Source organism: Mobula birostris, chromosome 11 (assembly GCF_030028105.1).
Source record: "Mobula birostris isolate sMobBir1 chromosome 11, sMobBir1.hap1, whole genome shotgun sequence".
In the NCBI taxonomy this organism is placed as follows: domain Eukaryota; kingdom Metazoa; phylum Chordata; class Chondrichthyes; order Myliobatiformes; family Myliobatidae; genus Mobula; species Mobula birostris.
Window position 1 is genome coordinate 2,198,286 of NC_092380.1, and position 18,642 is coordinate 2,216,927.

The 18,642-nt window shown below is 48.9% G+C and overlaps 1 protein-coding gene across 2 annotated transcripts in view; it reads right to left on the reverse strand.

The window, feature by feature from the left end:
• Positions 1 to 18,642, reverse strand: part of srcap (Snf2-related CREBBP activator protein) — a 68,631-nt gene that overhangs the window by 14,062 nt on the left and 35,927 nt on the right. For both annotated transcript variants that reach the window (XM_072271466.1, XM_072271465.1), the window contains 13 exons: positions 18,008 to 18,185; positions 17,790 to 17,926; positions 17,155 to 17,324; positions 15,778 to 15,970; positions 13,924 to 14,060; positions 11,209 to 11,395; positions 7,517 to 7,686; positions 6,845 to 7,044; positions 5,119 to 5,373; positions 4,705 to 4,872; positions 4,251 to 4,433; positions 3,593 to 3,853; positions 460 to 650 (listed from right to left, as the gene is read on the reverse strand). In XM_072271466.1, coding sequence (XP_072127567.1) covers positions 460 to 650; positions 3,593 to 3,853; positions 4,251 to 4,433; positions 4,705 to 4,872; positions 5,119 to 5,373; positions 6,845 to 7,044; positions 7,517 to 7,686; positions 11,209 to 11,395; positions 13,924 to 14,060; positions 15,778 to 15,970; positions 17,155 to 17,324; positions 17,790 to 17,926; positions 18,008 to 18,185 — 2,430 coding nt within the window. The remainder of the gene's footprint in view (positions 1 to 459; positions 651 to 3,592; positions 3,854 to 4,250; positions 4,434 to 4,704; positions 4,873 to 5,118; positions 5,374 to 6,844; positions 7,045 to 7,516; positions 7,687 to 11,208; positions 11,396 to 13,923; positions 14,061 to 15,777; positions 15,971 to 17,154; positions 17,325 to 17,789; positions 17,927 to 18,007; positions 18,186 to 18,642) is intronic.

Below are 18,642 nucleotides of genomic sequence, written 5' to 3' on the forward strand. Positions count from 1 at the left end.
AATCCCACTGCCCTGCTCTCTCCCCGTAGCTCCGTATCAGTCCCCAAACTAATCCCACTGACCTGCTCTCTCACAACATCCCTAACTTAATCCCACTGATCCACTCTCTACCCATAGCCTACTTTGATCCCCTAGATAGGTCTCTTTAACCTGCCCAGCAGCCATATTGTGATGGTTGACATAGGAATCACAGCTGGGGGGGAGCATTCCTGACAGCCACATTGTGACCGACATCGAAAATCAAAGCTGAGGGTGGGTCTCTTTAAGCAGGTCTGGCAGCCATATCATGACTATTGACATAGAAAACAACAGCTGACGGGGGAGTGGGGGGAGGGGGATATTTAACCAGTCCCAGCAGCCATATTGTGACTGTTGACATAGAAAATACAGCTGAAGGCAGTCCTGGCGGCCACACTTCGACGGCCGAAATGGGAAATGACTGAGAGTGCAGCTACTTACCAGTCGATAGGGAGACTTGGCGAGCTGGGCCACCTGTCGCCTTGGTCTCAGCGCCGCCAGTGAGGTAGATGCAATCGGCTGGGCGGGGGCAGGGGGTGCGGCACACACTGGCCGTAGGGTGGGCAGCTCTGTGTCTTCCTTCTCTGCCAGTCCAGCCCCAGAGACCACCAGCCGCGTCACGGTGGGAGCAGCTGCAGAGAGAGAAGGGAAGAGCTATTAACTCTAGTTAAGTTCTCAAGACTTCCCCACCAAGTCTACACCACTGCAACACCGTGGAACTGATCCCTGCTGATCGCAAACACACATACACAGAAGCATACGTCCTTCACCTCGGCCATTCGACCACCTGCTGCAACGGTATATGGATTACAAGCATGTGGTATAAGGAGTGGTTGTTTCCGGAGTGGCAAAAGCTGAGGGAAAACCTGATGGAGGTTTGTAAGATTATGAGAAGCATAGTTTGGGAGCTGTTATCTTTCCCACCACAGGGTGGAATGTTTAGTACTAGAAGTGTTGAGGTTTACAGCTGAGGGGTCACAGATTGAAAAGACATCTGGAGAATTGCATTAAATTCTGGTCGTCCCATTACAGCAAGGGTGTGAAGGCTTCAGACAGGGTGCAAGACGAGTTCACCAGGATGCTGTCTGAATTAGGGTCATGTCATGAGCTATAAGGAAAAAATGATGAAGGCCCAATTCCCCGACTGTGGGGAGGATAACCGTCTCCATTAACATTATTCACGACCCTGATTTAAAAAACTCTATAAGGTCACTGCTCAGCGCCTTTCAGTACAGGAGAACCAGACCTTGTCTCTCCTTATAACTCATGTCCTCATCTCCTGTTACCACCCTGGTGAATGTTTCCTGCACCCTTTCCACCATAATGACAATCTGTAGGTCATGTGAAGATCTGACAGAAGGTGGTGTATGACACGCTGATCTTCATCAATCAGGACACCGAGTACAGGAGTTGGAATTTATGCTGCAGTTGTACAAGACATTGGCGAGGCAACATTTGGGGTAATGTAATCAGTTTTGGTCATCCTGCTATAGGAAAGATGCCACGATGCTGGTAAGAGTACAGAGGAGACTTACAAGGATGTTGCCGGAACTCAAAGGGCTGAGATATGGAGAAAGGCTGAGCAGGGTGGAACTCAGAATTTAGGAGAGTGAGAAGACACCTTACAGAGATGAATAAACCCACGAGGGGCACAGGTAGGGTGAATGCATACAATCTTCCTCCTCCACTGTTGGAAAATCAAGAAACAGAGAGCACAAGTTAAAGGTGAGAGGGGAGAGATTTAATCGGGATCTAAAGGGAAACTTTTTCACGCAGGTGGGATGAGCTGCAAGAGGAAGTGGTTAGAGATGGGTACATTAACAACATTTAAAAGGAACTTGGACAGGAAAGATTTTGAGGAATACGGACCAAAGCAGACAAATGGGCAATCTGGGTTGACTGGCATGGACAAATTGGGCCACAGGTCCCCTTTCTGTTCTGTCTATTACAGAAATGTAAGAGATGAACATAGTGACAAGATATGGGTAGCTGTCTTGGGTAAAAGTTTGCTTACAGATAGTTCTCAATAAATAGAACATAGCACAAGCACTATCTATAATTAACTTACAAACTGTCATTAACCTGGAGATCAGACAGAAAAATTCACGAAAACTGGATGTGGTGTATGTGGATTTCAATAAGGCGTAGGGTCAGGAGACATGAGATCCACGGAAAATTGGCCATGTGAATTCAGGAATAGTTTGCGCATGGAAAGATAGAATGTATTCTGCCTGGAGGTTGGTGATCACAGGGATCTGTTCTGGTACTTCTGCTCTGTGTGATTTTTATAAATAACTTGGCTGAGAAAGTGGGAACTTGATAGAACGCAAAGCTGGACAGAGTAGTGGCAGATGGAAGAACAGAGGAATCTTGGCGTCCACAGACCCTTCAAAGTATCCATGCAAGTTGATGGAATGGATAAGAAGGCTTACGGTGTTTTTTATTAGTCAGATCGAGTTCAAGTTGCTTTGGGCTCTTAGGGATTTTCTCTTTGGAACAAAGGAGGATGAGAGGTGACTTGATAGAGGTGTGTAAAAGATGATACACCTATTATAAAAATAGACAGCCAGAGTCTTTTTCCAGGGCGGAAATAACCAATCCAAGAGGGCATAATTTTAAAGTGATGGGAGACAAGTATGGGGTGGGGGAGGGGGGGCTGTCAGAGGTAGGTTTTCTTACATAGCGAGTCGTGGGTGTGTGAAATGCCCTGCCAAAAGTGGTAGAGGCAACTACATTAGGGATATTTAAGACTCTTAAATAAGCACATTGATGAAAGAAAAATGGAGGGCTTTGTAGAAGAAAAGCATTAGATTTATTATGGAGCCAGTTAAGGTCAGCACAACATTTTGGGGTAAAGGGCCTGTACTGTGCTGTACTGTACTGTCCTATGGACTACAATATTACCAGGAGCGGAGGGCTTGACTTATCAGGAGTTGCTGCAATTATTTTCTCTTTAGTGGAAACCTTCAGGGAAGATTCACTGCATTTAGACAAGGCAGTGGTGGGAGCAGTCCCAGAGTGCTGTGGGCAATCTCCTTGCGGAAAGATGGAAGTTTAGAGAAGGGGGACTCATCTGACAGGTCAGATACAAGGCTGGGGAGAGCACATGGCAATTTCCTCAAAGGCTGGGGGAGTACTGTGTATGGATCTGCTCAGCAAACCATAGGAAGCTGTGACCCATGGTTTGGAGGTCTTCAAGTGATTTCTGTCCCCATCTCCAGGTGGGTCAGTTGGAATCTGGAATGCATGGCCGGACAGGGACTGAGAGTCTCACGGTTTAACAGCACTTGAATCACCGAGGCAGAGCAGGGCTCTTTGCCAGCACTGGGAAATGGGATCAGCGCAGCTGTGTGGTTGTTGTACAACACATACGGGGGGAGCCAAGGGGCTTGTTTCTGTGCTGCACTGTGATACAACAGTCACTGGACTGGGGGGAGTGGGAAGTAATCAGCAGATGTGAACAAGTATGTGGGTGTGTGTTGTTTGTGCGTGGACAAACTCCACCCATGAAAGTGGAGAGCACACATAGTAGGCCCACTCTCCCACCCCTCTGCCACCACCTCTTGCGCCCTACCTTGCTCAGCGGTGACGGGGGGAGCCTGGACCACACGCAGCACAGGGCGATGGGCGAGACCAGGTGGGGGGGTGCCGAGGGGCAGCTGGGCCCGGGTTGGTGGGATGGGGGTGGCGGGCTGCAGGCGGGTGGCGGGCTGCAGACGGGTGGCGGGGATGGGCAGTGGTCGGGGCTGAGGAAGGGGCAGCGGGAGGCAATCCTTGGGCGCCTGACGCACCACGATCTTCACCACGCCAGAGCTGGTCACCACAGAGCCGGGCACTGGAGAGAGAAGAAAACAGGGTGAGTTCGTTAGGGCTAATCGACACCTCCTCCCACAGGCCCCATTCTGCTGCCTTCCACCTTCCCCGAGTTGCTCTGACCTTCCTGCAACATGAGCGGTCCTCCCTCCCTCCCCAACCAGGTTACCATTACCCTCTCTCCTCACTCCTTCAGGTCAACCTCCTTCCACTCTGTCTTGCCTCTCCGCCACACACATTAACTCACCCTCTCCCCCTCCACCTTGCACCTCTGTCCTCCCTCCCCGATTCCACCAACTGCAGCCTCAATCACCACTCTACCCTGACCCCCATCACATACTAACCATTTCATCATGCCTCCCTCTCCACCCCACTACTGCCGCTGTATCACGCTGCCAATCTTCCCCAGCCCTCAGTACCTGGGGTGGCGTTGAGTGGGACGCTGAGACGAGCCGGAGCAGAGGACACAGCGGGGTGGGGAACAGACACGGCTTGCAGTGTGGGCTGACCACTTGGCTGGGCCATGGCCTGGATCAGGGCCAGCTGAGTGGGCTGTCCCACGAGGTGGTGGGTCCCACCAGATACCAGGTGGACCACGTTCCCTGTAAGGAGAGACAAACAGTGAGAGGAGGCTGGGGGGGGGGGGTGGAGGGGAGATGACTGGTGATGGAAGGGTGGTGGGAGGATAGAGCAGATAGAGGGCATGGAGGCAGAGAAAGTAGGGGCATGAGTGGGAAAAGGAAGTGAGCAGAGGGAAGCAGGAGAGAGAGAGAGAATAGGGAGATGGGGGTAGAAGGGAAAGGAAGGAAGGAATAACATTGGGACGGAGTGGGGAAAGGAGGTTTCCCTCCTCAACCCCATCCCTATACTCACCTTGCAGCTGCCGGGGTGGTGCAGTCCCCAGAGGCCGGAGGGGGGTCCCAGCCAGCGTTAGCTTGTTGCCCTGGATCTGGAAGGTGAGAGGTTTACTGCCCGGGGTGGGGACTGGCTGCTGACGGCTGCTCAGTGATGCCAGCTGCCCAATACTGACCACCTCTCCCGCTGGTTGGCACAGAGCAGAGGAAAACACATATCATTGGAGTGTTCAACCCCCCAAATTCCCTCCCTGCAACCCATCCAACGCACTCCTCCACCATCATCAACCCCTCCTCCCCATCTTCTCTTCTTGCTGCACTCTACCCCACTCCCTCCTCCAAGCTCACTCTCCCTTCACCTCCCCCACTTCACCATCTTCCTCCTCACTGCTCCCCACCCCCCCAGCCCCCCACCTCAGTCCCTGGTACTCACTGGGCAGTCGGGCCTGCATGTCGGGGGAGAGGATGAGGCGCTGAGGGAGGGGTCCACTTGCCCCTGTCTGCACCGTGTATCCAGCCAGGGGCTGGGGGCCACGCATGGCCGGGGTCACCCTCAATGCCTGTACAGGCACTGGTCTCACCCCCACCCCCAGACTAACTGAGGGAGGGGGCGGCTGGAGAGCGGCCCCCAGCACTGGGGTTCGTGGGGGTGCCACCACCTGAGGGAGGGACAGCGGAGACGGCATTCCTGAGGGGTGAGGGAAGGAAAGGGAGAGGGAGGAAGAGGAAATGGGAGACGGGGACGAGGGAGTGGAAAGGGGAAGGAAAAGGGAGAGGGATAAGGGAAGGGGGTGGGGGAAAACAGAGACAGAAATATTAGAACAGAATACAATATCCATACACATCCCGACACACACCACCAGTATGGGTCAGTAGGAAAAGCACAATACACCACAGAACACTGAAATCATGCACATCACCAGGACAGCAGGCAGCATCCAGTGGGCTGAGCACGCGGAAAGAACATTCAGACATCGGACAGATTTCCAACTTCTACAGATTGAGGACAAGCAGATGGTTCAACCTACGGTGACAGGGTCAGCTACTTAAGAACTTTATGCCCTACCATGATGGAATGGTGCACCTGGAGAATAATTACAAGAGTTCAGCTGGATAGGGGCAGGAGGCCACATCCTGGTCAGTATTCAGATCTCCCCCTGAGAGAGAGGGACTGAGAGACACCGGTCAGTGTACAGATCTCTCCCTGAGAGAGGGACTGAGAGACATCGGTCAGTGTACAGATCTCCCCCTGAGAGAGAGGGACTGAGAGACACCGGTCAGTGTACAGATCTCTCCCTGAGAGAGGGACTGAGAGACACTGGTCAGTGTACAGATCTCCCCCTGAGAGAGGGGGGAACTGAGAGACTGAGAGACATCAGTCAGTGTACAGATCTCCCCCTGAGAGAGAGGGACTGAGAGACACCGGTCAGTGTACAGATCTCCCCTGAGAGAGAGGGACTGAGAGACACCGGTCAGTGTACAGATCTCCCCCTGAGAGAGAGGGACTGAGAGACACTGGTCAGTGTACAGATCTCCCCCTGAGAGAGAGGGACTGAGAGACACCGGTCAGTGTACAGATCTCCCCCTGAGAGAGAGGGACTGAGAGACACCGGTCAGTGTACAGATCTCCCCCTGAGAGAGAGGGACTGAGAGACACCGGTCAGTGTACAGATCTCCCCCTGAGAGAGAGGGACTGAGAGACACCGGTCAGTGTACAGATCTCCCACTGAGAGAGAGGGACTGAGAGACACCAGTCAGTGTACAGATCTCCCCCTGAGAGAGTGGGACTATGGGACACCAGTCAGTGTACAGATCTCCCCTGAGAGAGGGGGGAACTGAGAGACACCGGTCAGTGTACAGATCTCCCCTGAGAGAGAGGGACTGAGAAACACCGGTCAGTGTACAGATCTCCCCCTGAGAGAGAGGGACTGAGAGACACTGGCCAGTGTACAGATCTGTCCCTGAGAGAGAGGGACTGAGAGACACCGGTCAGTGTACAGATCTCCCCCTGAGAAAGTGGGACTATGAGACACTGGTCAGTACAGATCTCCCCCTGACAGATGGGAACTGAGAGTCACTGGTCAGTGTACAGATCTCCCCCTGAGAGAGAGGAACTGAGAGACACCAGTCAGTGGAAATCAAACCCTTAGTGCCCTTACCTGGTGAAGCAGTGACAACCTGTGTGGCAGGACTGACGATGGGGTGGAGAGGGACTGTGCTCTGAATGGTCTGAAGAACCTCAGGAGGACGTACTTGCATCGGAGTCTGCGGTGTGTTCTGGGGCACTGGCAACGGTGGCCGCGGGCTGTTGACCAGGACAACCGTCCGCCCGTCTGGCTTCTGTGCAGGTTGCAGCATCCTGGGGCAGAGCAGAGAGGGGCAGATGGTGAAGGGTGGTGGGGGGGAAGAATTGGTAACGTACCAAGGGGAAGGAGAGCCGACTCGAGAGGGAGTGGGAGGAAGAAAGGAAGACAGGGACATCGAGAGAGACAGAGGGAAGAGGCATTGAGAGAGGAGGGCAGAAGAGAGCAAGTTGCCTTGACAGAGAGGACCAGAAGGGGAGAAGGTTGGAAGGGAGAGCACGGAATGAGAAGGGAATTCAAGAATCCTATACAGAGATGGGATGGAGGAAAGAGAGAGACACATGTTGAAGGAAGGGGAAAAGTAAGACAGGAGAGAGACACCATCTGAAGCAACAGCCTAAACTAAAAGGGGAAGGACAGGAATGGAACAGGGGAAGCGCCCTGCCCTCTCCTTTGGAGTGGAGGGAGGGCAAACCATCGGGAACGAGGCAGAGGAGAGAGACGGAGAAGACCCGAATGCAAACTCACCTGTTCACCTTCATTCGTACAGGACGGGGCCGTGGTGGTGGGTCTGGTCCGTCGGCAATCTCTTCGATCAGCTTCAGAGAGACCTTGTGGGCGGGGAGGAAGGTTTCCGACTCGTACTTGGAGAGATGGCCCTCCAAGTTGATCAGGTCAAACATACCTAGGTCCACTTGCTAGGGAGTGGCAGGAGGGAGCAAAAAGATGCAAGAGGGAAGGTGAGGGTTGCAGCCTATACTCACCCAGATATGAGCCAAAACCATAACCCCAAAAAATCCCTCCAGCTTCCAAAGGGACCACACACCCTTCTGCTCAGATGTGGGTCTTTCTTGCTGATTAAGGTCAGCGAACTGGTTTCCTAAGGCCAAAAAGCCTGGGACATTCCTGTTGGCTAATCCCCTGAACCCCACTGGGCCTGAGGTCAACCAACTGGGCCCTTCGCTGACAACCAGAGGTAGCAAAGGCCTGGAGCTATTCTTGGTAGATCCTGATGGCAACAGGAAGATGTACAAGAGTGAGACGGAATAATTTTTTTTTGTCCGAGCGAGGACTTGGACCTGCTGCGATTTGTCTGCTGCCATAACAGGTCTACAGCAATGCAATCTCACTGACTCTACGCCTGGTATTGGACCCTCCAGTTAACACCCAGATGTGCCAGGCTGCTGTTTCATGGATTGCAGCTCAGCGTGCAATACCATCGTACCTAATACTAATCAACAAACTTCAACACCTGGGCCTCTGCAAATGGATCCTCAATCTCATCGGGACACCAATCAGTGCTGTTGGGTGATAACACCTCCTCGTTGGCGCACCTTAAGGATGCATGCTTAGCCCACTCCACTGCTCTACTCCCTATATCCATGACTATGTTGCTAGCCATAGCTCAAATGCCATCTACAAATTCAGCAACAGAATCACTACTGTCAGACAGCAGCAGGGAGATGTACAGGAGTGAGATGGACTGGCTGCCTGAGTTGTGTCGCAGCAACAACCTTGCACTCAACGCCAGCAAGACCAAGGAACAGATTGTCAACTTCCGTAAGGAGAACACACACCAGTCCTCGGGTCAGTGGTAGAAAGTGAGCAGTTTCAAGTTTCTGGACATTAATATCTCAGAGGAACTATCCTTGGTCCAACACATTGATGTTGTCATGAAGAAGGCATGCCTGGAGTGCCACTCCATTAGGAGTTTGAGGAAATTTGGTATGTCACCAAACATTCTCACAAATTTCTACAGATACAGCATTCTGACTGCTTTCATTACTGCCTGGTATGGAGGCTCCAATGCACAGGATCGCAAGAGGCTGCAAAGAGTTGTAGACTCACACAGCTCCATCAACCGCCCCACCACCAAGGACATCTTCTAGAGGTGATGTGACAAGAAAGCAGCATCCATCACTAAGGACCCTCACCATCTGGAATATGCCACCTTCTCCTTATTACCACTAGGGAGGAGTTACAGGAGCCTGAAGACGTACACTCAACAATTTAGGAACACTTTCTTTCTCTTCACCATCAGGTTCCTGAATGGTCCATGAAGGCAAGAACACTATCTCCTTATTCCTCCTTTGCAGTATTTATTTATTTAGAAATATATATCAATTTTACATCTTTCCACTGTACAGCCACCACAAAACAGCAAATTTCATGTCATGCAAGTAGGTAACAATAAACCTCGCTCTGTTAAGACATTAACTAACAAAGTTCTCCAGGCCCCAAACAAGCACACTCCTACTGACCGAGTCAAAGTGCACTACAAAACAGATACAGGCCTCTTGGTCCATCTAGTCTATGACAATGTGACCTTCTGCCTAGTCCCATCTAGCTGCACCCAGACCACGTCCCTCCAAACCCCTTGCCCATCCATATACCCATCCAAACATAGAAACAGAAGAAATAGGAGCAGGAGTCAGCCATCTGGCCCATCCAGCCTGTTCCACCATTCAATAAGATGGCTGATTTGACCATGGACTCATCTCCACCTACCTGCCTTTTCCTCATAACCTTTAATTCCCCAACTATGCAAAAATCTATCTAACCTTTGTATTAAGTGTATTTACTGAGGTATCGTCAGTGCCACCTTATTGGATACCTTCTGGAAATCCAAGTAAATACTTCACTTAAACGTTGCAATCAAACCCACATCCACCACTTCCACTGGCAGTTATTTCCCACGCTCTCACTGCCCTCTACGTGAAGAAGATTCCCCGTCCCCACCCCCCCATTCCCCTCAAATATTTTGCCTTTCACTCTAAGCATTTGACCTTTAATCCTAGTCTCACCCAACCTCAGAGGAAAAAGCCTGCTTATATTCATCTCACCTAAATCTCTCATCATTTTGTACACCTCTATAAAACCCACCTCATCCTCCAGTGGTCCAGTAAGGTTCTAACCGATTCCATCTTTTCCTATAACTCATGTTTCAAACCTCCAACAACATCCTTGTAAACTTTTCCTTCACTCTTTCTAACTCATTGATATCTTTCCTGTAGTTAGGTAACCACAACTGTGCATAGTACTCCAAATTCTGCTTCATTTATGTATTGTAGAACTTCAACATAGCATTCCATTGCTGTACTTATGTATAAATGCCTAATTTACAAAAGGCAATGTACTAAAATCTTTCTTTATGACCAAATCCACTGTGATACCCTTTTCAAGGAATTACGTGTCTGTACTCCCAGGTCCTTTTGTTCTTCTGAATACCCCACTGCGCTACCATTCACTGTACTAAGTCTTACCTTGGCTTGTCAACGTCTTGCACTTGTCTGCACTAAATTTCGCTTGTCATTTTTCAGCACAATGTCATATGCCTTTTCTGCTCTGAAGAACACCAAATCCTGTACTGGAATTAGTCAGAAGTGAGCCCACACTTGCCAACGTGGCCGTAAGAATATAACAGCATATGAAATCAGAACAGGAGTCAGCCACCTGGCCCATCGAGGCTGCTCCACCAGATTTACCCGTGAATGCAGCTGTATCTACCCATCTTTTCTCCAGAATCCCTAATTTTGTTATGAAAAGATATACCTAACTGAGCCTACTGCTTCCCTAGGCAGAGGATTCCACAGATTAACTACTCTATGGGAAAAGCAGTTTCTCCTCACCTCTGACCTTAATCTATTCCCCCAAAATGAGGCTATGTTCCCAAGTTCTATTCTCACCTACCAGCAGAAACAATTTTGGGCCTATATCTTATCCACCTCTTTCAGAATTTTATGCTTCTATAAGATCCCCTCTCAATCTTCTGAATTCCAGTGAGTATAGTCCGAGACAACTCACTCTCTTCTCATAGGCTAAACCCCTCATCTCCAGAATTAACCTGGTGAACTGCCTCTGCACTGCCTTCAAAGCTGGTGAATCTTTCCTCAAGTAAGGAGACCAGAACTGCAAGCAGTACTCCAGGTGCAGCCTCACCAGTACCCTGTACAGTTGCAGCATAACTTCACGGCTCTTAAATTCAATCCCTCTAGCAAAGAAGGCCATTGTTCCATTTGACTCTTTGTAACCTGTTATACTTGCAAACTAACCACTTGTGATTTACGCAAGAGCACTACCAAGCCACTCTACACAACAACATGCTGCAATAATGCATCATTAAATTAATAATCTCAGACACAGGGTGAGCACTCTAAATCATCCAATCACAAACTCCCAGGGTCAGATCTGACAACTCTCCACCCCCACCGGCATCTTACCTTGAAGGGTTGGTACTCAAGGGCCCGGAGCACACAGGAGGCAGTGGTGTAACAGATGCCCTCAGTGATAAAGGGCGAGTGGATGGGGCGCGGGTCAAAAAGATTGGGATGGTTGCAAACTTTTCGCAACTGCATCAGGATGTTGATCACACTCATGAAGTGGCCACTCTCCAGAGTCTCTTTGGTGCTGGAGGAAAACGGGAAAAAATATCATTAAACTCTGCCAGGGCTGTCCCCCACCCATCATGCACTCAGGCTCCCGTGCCCAAGAGGGGTCACCTGCTGGGTCCAATCCTACTGCCACGCATCCCCTTTGAATCTAGGGAACTATACCTTTATCCCATCTGTTATCTTAATTCACAAAGCTCAATGGAAGTAGAATAGGCAAATAAGGACAGATCGAATAGAGTGTAGGTCCTTTGGTAGAAGGAATAAAGGCATAAAGGAATATTTTCTGAATGGGGATCAAATTCTGAAATTTGAAGCCTGGGAGTCCTATTGCAAGATTCCCTAAGGTTAACTTGCAGGTTGAGTCAGTAGTAAGGAAGACAAATGTGACGTTAATGTTCATTTTGAGAGGACAAGAATACAAAAGGATGTAATGCTGAGGCTTTATAAGGCAATGGTGAAAGTACCTTTAGAGTGAGTACTGTGAGCAGTTTTGGACTCCATACCTAAGAAAGTACATTGTGGCACTGGAAAGGGCCCAGAGGACATTTACAAGAACAATGATTGAATGGGGGAGCAGACTGCCTGGGCTGAATCTTCTATGTCTTATGATGCTCGAACCACAAGGGAGACATGTTAGTGTCTTTGATTCTGAGCACTCTGTGTATTGTTGGAAGGTGTACCGGCTGGTTGCATCGCAGGCTGGTACAGTAATTTCAATGTACAGCAATGCAAGAAGCTGCAGAGTCGTGGACTCAGACCAAAACATCACGGGCATATCCCTACCCACCATCAGTAATATCTACAGGAGCTGCCGCCTCAAGAAGACAACGTCAACCATAGATACCCACATCGTCTTCTCATGGTTCCCATCAGGCAGATGGTACAGAAATCTGAAGCCCCACGTCACCAGGGTCAGGAACAGCGACTTCCCTTCAACCATTCTGGTCTTGAACCAACCCACACAACTGTAACCACTACCCAAGGACAGCAACACTGTGACTACTTTTGCACCTTCACGGATGTGGTTTTTATTCTAATGGTGTTCCTTTTTGTAGAATTTTTGTAAATAATTTACACTTAATTTGAATGTTGCTTACATAACTCGAAAGATTAGCTTTGTCATATCTCAGAGCACCATAATGAAATGCATCATTTTGCGTTACAACCAACACAATCTGACAAAGTGCTGGGGGCAGCTCGCATGTGTCACCTTCTTTCCAGTGTCAACATAGCATGCCCACAATTTAGTAACTTGTACATGTTTGGAATGTAGGAGGAAACTGGAGACCCACGCGGTCTCAGGGAAAACATACAAACTCCTTAGACAGCAGCAGGAATTGGGCTCTGATTGCTTGCTCTGTAAAATATTACACTAGCCACTACGCTATCATGCTGTCCCTGCTATGTTGCTGCTGAAACTAAGTTTTTCACTGTACAAGTACACACATATACCTGTACATGTAACAATAAACTCCACTTTGAATCTATAAGCCACTAAGAAAGTCTGGGCCGTTCCTGACTGCAATAGTGCCAGAAAACATCAACTAGGCCAGAAGCAACGCCAGGGACTTTTCCGGCAACCAACACTACAGGCACAATGAAGCAAAGACCGGTCAAGTGGCCGCTACAGAGGGGACAGGGTAGTGGTGGAGGGTTGCTACTCTGACTGGAGGTGTGTGACCCATGGTGTATTACAGGGATCAGTGCTGGGACTTTTGTGTCTGTGATATATACACTCAAGTAGCCACTTTGTTGGCTACCTCCTGTCCCTAATAAAGTGGCACTGAGTATGTTTGTGGCTTTCTGCTGCTGTAGCCCATCCACTTCACGGTTTGATGTGTTGAGCATTCAGAGATGCTCTTTCTGAACATCACTGTTGTAACATGAGGTTTTTTAAAATTACTGCCTTCCTGTCCACTTGAACCAATCTGGTTGATCTCCTGACCTCTCTCATTAACAAGGCGTTCTGCCCACAGTACTGATGTTCACTGGGTGTGTTTTTGCACCATTCTCTGTAACTTCCAGAGACCGCTGTGAGTGAAAATCCCGGATCAGCAGGCTCTGAGATGCTCAGACCATCCTGTCCCACACCAACAATCTTTTCAGGAGAAAGTCACTTAGATCACACTTCTTTCCTATTCTGATGTTTGACCTGAACACATGAACCTCTTGACCATGTCTGCATGCTTTTATGCACTGAGTTGCTGCCCCATAATTGGATGATTAGCTATTTGCATTAACAAGGTGTGCCGATGCATTTAATGAAATGGTCACTGAGTGTATAAATTTATAAGAAATTATAGGTGGGTGGGTTTGTAAATTTGCAGATGATGCAGTAAGGAAATTTGTCAGAAGATGCAGTGCGATATAGATCAGCTGGAAATGTACACAGAGAAATAAGAGATGGCATTTAATCTGAGCAAGTGTGGGGTGTTGCACATCGTCCCATTACACACTTCTATCGTCAGGACACAGAGTGAAGCTTCTCTCCACGTGGATGAGATGCGGATTAACTTCCCTGGGGCAAAAAGGGACGACACTTACGAGGCCTGAGACATGAAGTCATCGTACAGGTACCGCTGTCGTTTTGACAAGCGGCATTGCACCACATGCTCATACTTCTTTGGCATCTGCTTCTCCACGTCCACCTTAATCCTGCGCAGGAGAAATGGCCGCAGGACCTGCAGAGTAGGGAATGGAAAAGAAACAGTCATTGGCAATGTAAATTTATTATCCAAGTACTTATGCATTACCACATGAGATTCATTTTCCTGTTGGCATTTATTGGAAAATAGAAATATGAATTATGCAGAGACAAATATGTAAATTTGTAGAAATACAGGAGACTGCAGATGCAAGAAATCCTGATGAACACACAAACATTTCCAGCATTTTGTGTGTGTTGTATAGTTATAATAAACGATGATAGAGGCAAATGCATTAGGGACACTTAATAGACACTTAGACCGGCAAGTGGGTGTAAGAAGACGGAGGATTTTGGGCTGTCTAGGTGGGAAGGGTTAAGACCGATCACAGAGTAGGTTAAAATGTTGGCACAACATCATGGGCTGAAATGTTCCACATCTACTCTATCTGTGTCTTTCATAATTTAAAACATCTTTATCAGGTCTCCCCTCAGCCTCACTGCTCCAAAGTAAACAACCCAAGCTGTCCAATACTTCTCCTTACAGATCATGCTCTCTCATCTAGGTGTGGTGAATCTTAAATGTCAGAGTAAATATATTATCGAAGTACAAATATTTTACCACATTCTACCTTGAACTTAATTTTCAAGCAGACAATTGCAGGAAAAAAATACAATAAAATTTAACAAAAAACTATAGATAAACAGGAACAAATGTGCAAAAGGGGATAAACTATACAAACAGAAATAATACCGTGAGCCTGAGTTGTAAAGCGTCTTTGAAAGTCAGCCCGTAGGGTATAGAATCAGTTCAGAGTAATGATGCATGAAGTTATCCACACTGGTTCAAGAGTCTGATGGATGTAGGATAATAACAGCTCCTAAACCTGGTGGTATGGAACCTAAAGCTTCTGCACCTCCTACCCGAAGGTAGAAGAAGGAAGAGTGTGTGGCCTGGATGTTAGGGGACTTTGATGATAGATTCTGTTTTCTTGTGGCAGCATTCCATATAAACTTAGATACTGATGGAGAAGGTTTTGCCTGTGATGGACTGGCGATATCCACTACTTTCTGTAACATTTTCTGTTCTTGGGACATCAGGTGTTCAGGCTATGATGCAACAAGTTAAGCTTCTCTCCTCTGTGCAGCTACAGAGCTTTGATAAAGTTTTTTTGGTAATGTGGGGAATGTCGATAAGACCCTCTTCATCACTCAGGGAACTGAGTAGAGAAATTGGGAAGGTTAAATAGGTTAGGACTTTCCATGGAGCTCAGAGGACCGAGAGATACTTGTGAAGATATTCTCCCCGAGAAAGGGACTGAGGGGACATCTTAAGAGTTATACGAAACTATGAGGGATATATAGAAAGGGTGAATGCAGGCGTGCTTTTTTCCCTCAGCATGGGTTACAATAGAACTAGAAGTTACAGGTTCAGGGTGAAAGTAAAATATTTAAGGAAAATCCGGGTGGTGCGAGTGTGGAATAAGCCACCAGTGGAGGCGGTGGATGCAAGTTCAGATGTAACATGTAAGGGAAGTTTGGATATGTACACAGACAGAAAGATAGAGGGCTATGGTCTCATTGCAGGGGGCGGGGGAAACGAGACAAGTGTGCCCGTGTGCCTCTGAATGTGCGTGTGGTTCGGTCTATGCATATGCGCCTGGGGAAGGGAGGAGAATGGGGAGCAGGAAAACACGGGACAGGGAAATGGGAGGGGATGGAGAGAGGAAGGTGCAGGAGGTGATGTGCCCTACCTTGTGCAGCCTCTTGACCAGGTTCTCATTGTACTCCTGGCTGCCCTCGATCATGCCAGTGAGCGGGTTGGAAAACCACTCCTTGAACTCCCGGTGGGACTGGAAGACGTGCGGCATCAGGAAGTGCATAAGTGACCACAGTTCCATTAGGCTGTTCTGTAATGGAGTTCCTGTTAGCAGCAGGCGCCGCTGGCTGTCAATGCAAAGTGGAACCAGGTGAACAGACGGATAGGGGAAAGAAAAACAGTGGCAGGGCAAAATAAAAATCAGTTGCACTCAATTCAGCCTCTTCTATATCAGAGACAGCACGCAGCGCTGCAACATCCCACTTCACGCACCATTACACTGATGCCCAGAGGAACATTAGGTGATCTTCAAACCCTCCTGCCCTTTCACAGAATACAGCACAAGAACAGGCCCTTAGGCCCACTGTGCTGACCAACAATGCTCAAAGGAACTCATTCTATTTATTTAGAGATACGATGTGGAAGGCTCCTTCCGGCCCTTCGAGCTGTGTCGCCCAGCAACACCCCAATTTAACCCCAGCCTAATCACGGCACAGTTTACAATGACCAATTAACCTACTAAACCACACATCTCTGGATCACGGGAGAATGTACAAACTTCTTACAGGCACCACGGGAATCCAACGCGGGTCACCTATACTGTAACCACTACACTACTCTGCCACCCATCTCTGTCCCTAGGGTCCATACCCCTCCATTGTCTGCCTGCCCATTGGTCTGTCAGCCTCTCCAATGCTTGCTCTATCTGCTTCCACCACCACCACCCATAGATGCATATTCCAGGCACCCACTACTCTGTGTACAAAGAATAACTTGCCCAGCATATCTCCTTTGAACTCATCCTCTCTCCCTAAATACATGTTCTTTGGTATTACACGTATCTAGAGAAAAAGATACTTGCTGTCATATTATATCCTCTCATAATCATATCAACCTCTATCAGGGCTCCCCTCAGCCTCCACTGCTCCAGAGAAGACAACACAATTTTGTCCAGCCACTCTTCGTAGCTTATGCTCTCAAATCAGCATGGCTTAGTCAATAAGAACACTCATTTTTCTTTAACTTCACTGACGGCTCATCTCCACTCCAACTTCAGCCTCCCGCCCATCATTTTGCCAACAGTTTATCCATCACTGCAGCAACCCCAGCTTCACCTATTGGCTGCAATCACTTTATCCCGTCCACCAAATTCTCTCTGTAACTCACTCCACTACTTCCCAGTACCACTTACAGATTCCTGAGGTGAAAGGATGGACCTAGTTTCCCTCCCAGAGCCAATGACTATCTCCGGGAGGCCTCTGGCTTTCTTTCTGTGTATGGGCAGCGGCGTCTGTGTCTCTAGGCGACTGACCTGTTAAACTTGAGCAGGGACTGCCAGCGCTGCGACTTAAAGTTCTTAATGTTCTGCGCTTCGTCCAAGATCATATACTTCCAGTTCTTGCGGCGGAAGGCTTGGTGGTCTTGGAGCACCAGCTTGTAGGAGGTGATACAGACATGGAAAGCATTGGGTTTGGTCCAGCCCTGGGGTGGGATGAGAGGCAGGTAAATGCACAGCAGCTATCCAAACCCAAGTGGATGGGAGAGATAAAACAGGAGAAAGAGCGATGAGAAAGACTAGATCAGATAGGAGTTAAAAGAAGAAAAAGAGAGACAAGATGACAAGGAGAGATGGAGAGAGGAAGTGGGAGGGAAAGAAAGGAGACTGGGATGGCAGAAATGAGATGGGATGGAAGGGAAAAGGAAAGGGAGGGAAGAGACAAGATGGGATGCAATGAGAAAGGAGGAAGAAGAGGGATGGGAGAGAAGAGGGCAGGGGAAGTAGAGAAGGATTGGGAGGAAGTGCAAGAGAGCGAGTAAGAGACAGGATACGAGGGAGGAGAGACAAGACGGGAGGCAGAGGGTGCAGGGGAGAGGGAAGGTGAGCAGAACTGCTGAAGGCACCAGTGGTCAAAGGGAAGTCGCGCCCCCCCCACCCCAAACACATACCTGCCGCTTCAGTTTGCGCTCCTTCTGCACACCATAGTAGGTGAGGATCTTGAAAGAGGGACACCACCTCTTGAATTCCATCTCCCAGTTCAGCATCACGCTGGTGGGCACGATGATGAGGTGAGGGCCCCAGTTCCCTGTGGGATGAATGGAGGACCATCAGGACAGGCTGATCTGAGACAACCCCCCAACCCCACCACCTCCAACGGCGAACTCACCCTTCTCTGTAGCCAGGTGAGAAAGCAGGGCAATGGTCTGGATGGTCTTGCCCAGCCCCATCTCATCAGCCAGGATGCCGTTCAGCTTCTTCTCATACATGGTAACCAGCCAGTCCAGGCCGATGTGCTGGTACTCCCGCAGCGTCCCACGAAGCAGGGAGGGCACTGGTGTCTTCACCTGAGACACAAGCATGCAAGCACACAGTTAACACAGCAGCACCCAATTACACAACCACCACCACCACCCAACCCAAGCAGAGCGTGCCCATGAGAGCTTAAACTCCCACCCATTACTTATGGAACACTGATCATGGGGCACTCGAGGCTGCCTGGCCTACTGAGTTCCTCCAACATTTTGTGTCCGTTGCTTAAAAGCAGGTATGGCTATTTCCCCAGGGAAGCTGCTTAAGATCATGCAGAAGATACAAAACCGTGAAAGCACCAACCTCAAGGACAGCTTCTATCCCACTGTTATAAGACCAACTTTTGACCACACACTATCTTGTGCCCCTTGCACCTTATTGTTTGGCTGCATTGTACATCCTCTGTGACTGTAAAACCTTATTCTGCATTCTGTGTAATGGTATGATCTGTATTGTCAGATCTCCGTAACTTTCAAACCCTGGATTCATTTA